The following is a 9418-nucleotide window of genomic DNA, read 5'->3' as shown; positions in this document are numbered from 1 at the left end:
TGAGGTGCACTTCATGCAGGGGTGCTTAATAAATATTTTATAACAGTGTTAAAGTGTTGAATAAATTTGACAGCCATGCTGTTGCTCATCACTTCAGCGCCAACATTTTCTAGGTCCTGCCTCTGCCTAGCAACCATTTCTCCCACATACCTGTATGTCCCCAGAAGGTTCAGCCAGACTGAAGCTTTTTTTTTTTTAATCCAGCTTTTCTTGCTGGAGTTATGTGGTATTGTTTCCATCATTGCTTCCTAAGGAGTGTTTTGTGGGTACCTAAAGGCTTTGCTGTGTGCCTTGAAGTTGCTTTCTCCCCTTAGTGATAGTGTGTATGAGGGTGGAATGCAGAGATGCTGAAAGCTGCATGTGTTACCTTTATTTACTCTTCAAATCATCTTTTCTTTTCTTTTTTCTTTTTTTCTTGAAGCAAAGGTTTGTGGTATACACCCCAGACTGGCCTTGAGTGCAAAGCTCCTACTTCTGCCTTCCTAGTCTTGGGATTGTGAGTCTGCCCTAGAATCCTGGTGTGTACTTTTGTATCTGTAAGGATGGATGCCTTTTCAGCACCTGAGTAGTGCTAAGGATTTAAGAGTTCTTAGCCCTTTTAACTAAGATATTTCTTCAGGAGTTTCATTCTTCATCATTTTCTGATTGACTACAGCTGGTTACACCCTGTAACGCCAGTCTCCTATCTCACATCTACAAAATATAAGCTTACACTTAGGTGATGGAGAACCAGCCTGCCTCCATCTTAGGCTTAAAAGCCATCTTATAGTTCAGACAGACTAGGTTCATTCCTGTTTATGATTAAACCTGCTTCTCAATGATTGGACTATGCCCTACCCACCTTAATGACAAATGGTTCTGTACCTCCTATTCCAGGAATGGCAATCTTGTCTTTGTTTCAAAAGTTAATAACCATATTGCAACCCTACCTTTGCTTCAAAAAGGTTGCTATGGCTCTCTTGTTATGATTACCTGTTGTCGCGAACACCTTCCAAAGAGGTCACTATAACTAACTTATTGTGCTTATGTTCTGCCCCTATAACCCCGCCTATTTTGCCCACCAAATCCCCCATTTGGAAACCCTCTACCCACCCACCCCCAAGCTATAAAAATCTTATCTTCCTCACATCAGTGCTGACCTGTCAAACCCCATCTTAGGACATGGAAGCTCCTATATAAGAATAAAAAGGCATGCTTTCATTGCTTGCTTTAATTAATTTGGCCCTGATAATTTTGATCAGTGGTCTTTCTCCTCCCATCTTTGAGATTAATAGTGGACTGGCCCTAATGTGGTAACCTGCAAAATAAAGTTCATTCTCCTTTTGGGGGCGCGGGAGGAGTACGGAATATTTGTAAAGAGCTCTGCATTTTTCATTGTCTCATTTAAACCCACAACTCCACAGGGTCAAGGTAATTTCTTTTGGATAAGAAAAAGGAAACTCGGGAGACACTAAATGACCTTCTCCAAGGTCACCCAGTTTGGATGAACCCAGACTGGACAGCAGGACTTCGGAAGCGACAACCAGTCCAATTTCCCAGACTCATCTAGACTGCTCAATCAGGAAATCGGTTCTTCAAGCGAGGAGCAGCACAGAGAGAGAAACGACTGTCAACTCCAGACAAGATGCCAGAGGCGAGCAGACAACAGCGCGCACGCGCAAAATACGCGTGCCCAGGAGAGTGGGGGAAGTCTCCGCCCCATCTCAGACTCCACCCTTCTCCCTCCCCTTTCTGCCAGGTCGCGCAACGGCGTGCGCAGGCGCATTTCCTGAGTCTGAAGGTCAAACTGAGTCGGGCAGCCCTCTTAGGCGCGCAGGCGCAGACGTGTGCCGGGAGCCAAGATGTCGGGTTCCAAGTATAAGCCTGCGCCCCTGGCCACTCTTCCCAGTACCCTCGACCCAGCCGAGTATGACTTGTCTCCGGAGACCCGAAAGGCGCAGGTCGAGCGCCTGAACATAAGGGCCAGGCTTAAACGCGAATATCTGCTTCAGTACAACGACCCCAAACGCCAAACGCACATCGTGAGTGGGGCAGGGCGGGATCGTGGGCCGCGGCAGCCGCATCTCACGCGGGGCCGCCCAGCTCTAATCCATTTGCTGGACGCGGACCCCTAGCCACACAGCTCTTGTTCCTTTGACCTTGGCCGTAGTCTTAGTGGTCAAGAGGATGGGCCCCGGCTGCAAACCCAGCTGGCCTTGCATCCTGGCTTGACAGTTTCCCTCCCAATCTAGAGCAAGTTGTTAAACTCTGCATAGTCTCGGCTTTCTTGTCTGAAACATGGTTGCAATATGGTCCTTCGTATGTTCTGAGGCAGAGCAACACGTGACCGGTCTAGCCCAGTGTCTTCCTTGTAAGGGCTTGTTCAGGTCAGGTCCTTCCAACTGTGCAGCGTAAAAAGCTGTTTGGAGCTCCTAACTCCCAAGGACATTGCTCTCTCATGACAATGAAGGGGTTGTTCACATTAAGTGCGTTACAGAACCTAAAGTTTGATGAAGCATTTGGCTTTGGGATCAGACCACATGACATATACAGACAAACTATGACCCCCTGGGAAATTTATGTAATCTCTCTTAAAACCTAGCTTTTTAATGTTCTCAAGTAAATGGTGTATAGAGTTGTGAAACCAAATAAGTATGTGGCATCACTATACAGCATGTCAGTAAACTGGTATTTTAACAAGTGCTTGTTTAGACAATTTCCTCTGTAAACGTTCTCCAAATATCTCAAATGAAGACATTCCAACAATTGTATACCCATTCTCTCTGAAATTTCGGAAGTTATGAGAACAACCAAGGGAAAGTTACACTAAGGGGCCAGATACAGTACTAAGTCTTGTTTTGATTTTCTTCTAAAGATATCAGAACTCCAGGTTTCCCAGCCACAGCTCCACATACTGGGATTACTGCCCCTTCCTTGTAAAGCCATACCTGACATGAAAGACTTTTTTTTCCCTTAAATTTATATTTCACGACCTATCATAGAATTAAGCTGTGTTACTCTTTTCTTGACTTCCTAGATGAGAAGACAGGATGGGCAGTATTTTTGCTCATACAGATACACCCAGTAGGAGGTCACAGAGCTCAGTTTAAGCCCTAGTTTGTATATAGTTTTCTACCTAGTTGGATATAGTATCTCCAACCAGACCTTTGTTTGCAGGGTGAAAGAAATACATCTGTTATAAACTATACACATAGTTGATTTTGATGTGTACAGTATTTTTCATTATTATTATCTATTTTCAGACACGGTTTCTATATATCCCTGGCTGTCCTGGAACTCACTATGTAGACCTGGCTGGCCTTGAACTCACAGTTATTCATCTGCCTCTGCCTCCTGAATGCTGACATTAAATGCATGCTCCATAACACCTGGCCTGTTTGTTTTTTGAATCTTTTTAAGTAAATAGAATAAGGTCTCAGTCAAGTTTGTACCCCCAGTCACCTGTCTTTTAATCTCTGCAATCCAGAACAGTTTCCATTTCTCATCTGTAGCAGAGTTGTTCATCCCTGCCTCTTTAGCTGTTCCGTTAATCATTTACCAACCAATACATGTGAATCACTTTGTCTAATCTTTAGGAATGACTGATTTGCTCAGAAATAATTGCTCAGTATCTATTATGAGACTGTTTGATATGATGAGGTAAGAGTATAAAGTCAGCTAAAATCCCTCTCCTTGTAGAGCTGTCTTTCTAGTGGGGGTGACAAAAATTAAGTACGTTAAGAAATCTAAATCATTTTGTATGCGAGATAGTGTTAAATGATACAGAAAAAAGTTAAGAGTGTGTTTAACATGCAGGCACGCACGCAAATGCACGCAATCACTCTTGTTTTTGTAGAGGCCATTGTGGATAAAATAGGGAAAGTCAAAGACAGAACGACAAAAAACAAAATGAGGTTAACGAAGTTCCTAGGACCTGATCACAGAGACCTGAATGGCACTGTACAGATTTTTACTGAGGGGGGAGTCATATAATGGAGACTTACATCTCAACAAAATCTGTTTCCTCAAGAGTTGTCTGCTAGGGGCTGAGGGCAGAGAAGTGATCTAGGAGGCTTTTACCACAGTTAAGTCTCTTAGTTAATGGTTGCTGTGACAGTAGTGGAGGTGGCAAGAAGGGCAGGAACTGAGTAGATAGGTATTAATTAAGAGTAGATCTGGCCAGGTTCAATGCCAGGTAGGTGTGTATGAGAAAGAGAAGGCTGACAGTTCCTTCTACTAGAAGAACCTGAGAGGAACAAGAGTGGTGGATTGAAAAGGAATATTAACAGATAGTTTGGATAGATCAGTACTTTTGGAGTGCCTGTTAGATGCTTCCATCCATGCCCAGGTGGGTAGATGTTGAGTTGAACATGGAGGTCTAAGGCTAGAGGTAAAATTCAGACTAAAAAGGCTCACAGTCATGTGACTGGTTGACTTGAATGGACACTGAGTGGTGTCATGGAAAGTTGCCTTTCCCTATTTACTCCATTTGTTTGTATGAGTGTTTTGTCTGCATTTTGTATGTGTACCATGCATATGCCTGGTGCCAGAAGAGGCCAGAAATAGTCATTGGGTACTTTGAAACTAGAGTTAGGGATGGCTGTGAGCTACCATGTGGGTGCTGGGAACCCAACCCAGGTCCTCATCAAGAGCAACAACTAACTACTCAGCCTCTGAGCCATCTCTCCAGCCTCTTGTGGTTTTGATCTTGAATTTCTGGTGCTTTTGTGAAATGAAATTTCTGTGTCTGGAGAGTGGCGCGTGGCTGGCAGATTGAGAAATCTCACAGTGTGGCCTTCAGGTACATTCTCTAGCAGAAAAGCATATCCATTGACCCTTTCATCTTCTGGACTTACTTTCTACTGTGTCCAGGGAATAATAAACAGTGCTACAAAACCCTTCTGCCTTAGCGTGGAGTGATAACAGGAGTGATTTCTAGAGCAGCAGAAGCGAGTTTTAGACTTCTCTAAATGATCATTACATGGCTGAGGATTTCACCTATTGAAAGGTTGGAAGCATCTCCACTCAAGGTTGCTTTTACCTCTGAGCCACAGCTGGTCACCTCCGGGTCAAATTGCTGTAATTCAGTATAGTTTGAAATGTAAATGTGGGACTTATTTCAGTCCTGCCAATCATGGCTGTGTGGTGTTCCTTAACACCCTCGATGTTCATGCTGCATACTGAAGACTAAAGCTGATTTTATTTGCTTATTTTAATTTGTCAGTTAATTGGGGAGAATAATTTTGCAAAATCACTTGGGAATTTAGCTAATTAACTTTAATTATGTGTTTGGGGTAGATTTGCTATTCTTAGGAAATTATTTTAGTTTAAGTACATCACATTATTTTTTTTCTTAACCAAGATAAGCTGATTTTTTTTAACAACTTTGACCTTTTTTGCAAGACTTTTAATAGTGTAGAATGTCATAGATTGTTTTCCAAACATCAGCCAAATTAGTTTAGAAACATACAGTTTATGGTGAAAGGTATAGCTCAGTGGTAGAGTTTATGCCTTGGTTTGATCCTCGGACCAAAAGAAAGCAAAAACATATAGCTCAGGATTAGAGTAAGGCTGCTTTCATCTTCCTGCAACTGTTGAAGCCAGGAAAGACCCATGGGACAGCATCAGAAAGGATCTTAGAAGCAAAATAGGAAGCTTGATAGAGAAGCTGAGGTCTCTTTTCGCCAGGGGTGTGGTATGGTTCTGATGGCCACTTTCAAGAGCCAGAAAGAGGATAAGGATAAGTCTGAGAGGGATTTGTGGAAATGAAGGGAATTCTGGCTTCTCTGCCAGTTTAAAGTTAGGCACCTTATATCCTAAGTACATAGAAAACTAGCTGGGGATAGAAGGATGTTTAAATTGTGGAGGATTTGAACAGGATCATTAGACAGTTCTGACCGGGCATGGTGGTGCACACCCATGACCCCAGCAGCACTTGGGAAGCTGAGACTCAGGAGGACTGCCATAGTGTTGACTTGGGCTACAGGTTGGCCAGGGCTACAGGGCAAGACCTTGTTTCATAAAAACCAAAACCAAAAAAGGAAAGGAAAAAAGAGGGAGGAGAGAAAGAAAACAAGAAGTTTTTGAGTTCTAGAAACCATTCAGGTCTATAATACATCTTGGGGGTAGAGGCCAGAAAGCCAGAGTTGAAGGCCTGTGTGAGTTACCCTGGAGAACAGAACACACCCTTGTACCTTCACAATTGCCTGATGAATGTCTTCCTCAACATGTCCTCCTTAAGGTTTACAAGTCTTTCTTTGTATTGATTTCAGGAAGATCCTGCCTTGATTCGATGGGCCTATGCAAGGTCAACAAATATTTATCCCAATTTCAGACCCACTCCCAAGAACTCACTTTTAGGAGCTGTGGTGGCATTTGGGCCCCTCATCTTCTGGTATTACGTTTTTAAAACAGATAGGGTAAGTATCAGGCGCAGGTGTTTAACTTTGGTGTGAGAGGTCCCTCTAGGTGGCAGCTGCCATTCAGTGTTGTGGTTGCTCCCAAGCCTCTCGCACAGGAACAGTCCTTTCCCTTTCTATCTTGTGTCTTCATTCCTTTCAGTAAGGATTGGGGGTTTCCATTTGATTTGGTGCTCTGTTAAAAACCATAGCAGCCTATGGGTCTTCCAGGTTTTAATTCAGGGTTTACATTTATGAGACTAGGAGTTAGTTCATGAAAGCTTTCTTGTTTCTTCCGGATACTATAAGGAAATTATAGTGTGATTATTAGGCAAATGAATACCATAGTAACTTTTTTTAAGTTAATTTTCTCCTTTGAGGGTAGGAAGAAATTTTACTAAGACAGGATTGAGAAGGTCTCACTTTGTTGCCCAGGCCAACCTAATTTAAAGACGTCTGTCTCAACTTCCTGAGCATTGGGATTTCAAGAATGAGTCACCATGTCTGCCTTAAAATTAGCCACCTTTTGTGATTCACTTCAAATAGCCTGGTGAAGTTCTTTAGTTTTGTTGGAACATTTGTTAGGGATGATGTTTATTGGTCCAGGGTTAACAGAACATATGGATCATTTAGCATGGTATCTGTTGCTAAGTTCTTTATGGCAGTTACTCTTCAAACATACTAAGCCCTAGCAACAGAAGCAGAAGTAGCCTGTCAGTCACTGGCATCAGAAGCTGGCTGCATGGTCACAGAGAAGGCTGCTCCATTCTGGCCCGCAGTTCCTGGCACAGTCCATTGACTTGTGCAGCCATCTAGGCTGGAGAACACTCATCCGTCTTCATCATCAGCCCCACACTGACTCTTGTATCAGAGCAAGTGTTTTTTGATTGTTAAATCAGCTGTGCTTTTCTAGAACTTGTTTGCACTTGCTCCCCTGTCTACTTTTGAAGCTGGGCATGGGAGCTCACACCTGTAATCCCAGCCCTGGGAAGGCTAAGGCAGGAGGATCACCATGAGTTTGAGGCCAGCTGGGCTATTGACTGAGTTCCAGGCTAGCCTGGGCTGTAGGGTAGGATTCTGCCTCCAAGCAAAACAAAAACTGTCTGCTTTAGAATGGGGCAATTCCTTTATTATCATTAAAAGCAGCTAAGGTGGTGGTGCATGCCTTTAGTCCTAGCACTTGGGAGGCAGAGGCAGGCAGATAGATCTCTGAGAGTCCAGCTTGGTCTACAGAGCGAGTTCCAGGACAGGCTCCAAAGCAGTACAGAGAAACCCTGTCTCAAAAACCCAAACAAAACAAAACAAAAAAAAGCTGAAGTACTTTTGAGTGGCAGTATTTTCTTATTGTCCTAACTTTAGCTTCTTATTACTTCCTCAGAGTTCTTGAGCTTGGGATTACAATTAAATTTTGAGGCTTTTTCTTCCTGATTTGCAATTATTTCGTGGCCATGCCAGAATTTTTAACATTTGTCTTTTTTTGTTTTATTCTATACAGGACAGAAAGGAAAAACTTATCCAGGAAGGAAAACTGGACCGAACATTTAATTTGTCCTATTAAATTTGGCAAGGATGACTATTCTTGCATAAATAAATCTTCTGTTAATTACTGGACAGTTTCTTGTATTCTTGGATTTATTGTTGAAGCACATTAAAACCTTAAAAATGGAAGCAAAGGTGACTTGTGCTGGGAACCTGTGTCTCAGAATGATTGCCACTGTTTGCTGGATGCAGTACAGTCTCCTTTCCAGGAGCCCAACTCAATGAAGAAACTTTTCTTTACTCATTTAATCTGTCATTCAGCAAATGAGTATAAACCATGGCCAGCTGATATCTGTGCTGGGGTTCAGTGGTGGGAGAGCCAGAGCGCACAGCCCTGAGGGCTCATTGAGCGGCTGAGCACTCAGTACCTGGGACTCTAATACCTAAGTCCTTGAGGTTCCAGCCTTGTTGGAAAGCACAGTAGAAGGTGAGGATGTGGAACACATAACAGACATGGGAAAACGAAGTGCTGATAAGGAAGTAATTGTCTTTGAGAAGTTCTGGGAGATGGCATTAGACTTGGTCTCTGAAGATCCCGAGGCTGATAGGCCTAGCAGAAACATGAAAGGGCAAGGCCTGCTGGGTTTGTCTGACCTGGCTGCCTCTGGAGTAGGAAAGTGAGGTTGGAGGTCAGGGTGAGGAACAGAAGGGTAATGGCTCAGGGCAGAGGCTAGAAATCAAGCCTGGGATGAAGGCTAGCTGGGGTTTAGCAGCTAGAACTCTGCTTTCCTTTTTTTTTTTTTTTTTTTTTTTTTTTTTTTTAATAGCATGGAGATAGTAATGCCTTTCACCTTGTAAAGCCATGAAGATAAAAATGAAATACTATTAACCAATAAAAATAACCACTATGCTTTGATGTTCAGTTTTGAAACAGTATGATAACAATTTTATCCACAAAGAATCAAATTGTGAGCCCTGTGTGAACAGCGTGCACCCTGGGCTGATTTACACGTGTCTTTGGTCTTAACTTTGAAAGCATATGCAACTAAACTCTGATCTGTTCCTAGCGTTAGCGAGTTGCCACAGTTAGCAAAGCCTGAAAGGTTTTGTATGTAAATAGTTTATATTGGGATCTAAAAGGGCTGGGGAGAGTGAAATGCAGGGAAGGGGAAAGTGCCACTCTGCTAGTGACCTCTGAGTAATGGGTTCCCATCGCATTCTGAAGACATCTGTAGAATGTATGCAGAATTTCTCCTTAAAACATGGGAAAAGCAAATGTGCTATGTCCAGTGACCAAGAGTTCACCAGGCAATTAATTACCTGTGTTCATCCCAGCATGGGCATTCCTCACCCAGCTGGGAGGGTCCATCAGGAGGAGGGTGCTTAGTGCAAAAGGTAAGCGGGGTGTGTAGCTGAGCCATGTATAAGCACATCAGGAGGACTAAGGGTGTGAAGCAGACATGAGGATGTATATCAGTTCTGCATCTGTGTCATGCAGATCTTCAGCCACACATGTTAAATAACACGACCTTCAAGGTGATGGCTACCTAACAATCTACCAA

General features: G+C 43.1%; 1 protein-coding gene across 1 annotated transcript; it reads left to right on the top strand.

Annotated features, from left to right (window-relative positions):
- Positions 1-1791: 1791 nt before the first annotated feature.
- Positions 1792-7983, top strand: Ndufb4 (NADH:ubiquinone oxidoreductase subunit B4). Its single transcript, XM_051191455.1, has 3 exons — positions 1792-2021; positions 6252-6398; positions 7873-7983. The coding sequence occupies exons 1-3, from the start codon at positions 1842-1844 to the stop codon at positions 7933-7935; spliced, it is 390 nt and encodes a 129-aa protein (XP_051047412.1). The 5' UTR covers positions 1792-1841; the 3' UTR covers positions 7936-7983.
- Positions 7984-9418: the final 1435 nt, after the last annotated feature.

This window comes from Phodopus roborovskii, unplaced genomic scaffold (genome assembly GCF_943737965.1).
Source record: "Phodopus roborovskii unplaced genomic scaffold, PHOROB, whole genome shotgun sequence".
NCBI lineage: Eukaryota > Metazoa > Chordata > Mammalia > Rodentia > Cricetidae > Phodopus > Phodopus roborovskii.
This window is presented reverse-complemented; position numbering and strand designations above follow the sequence as displayed.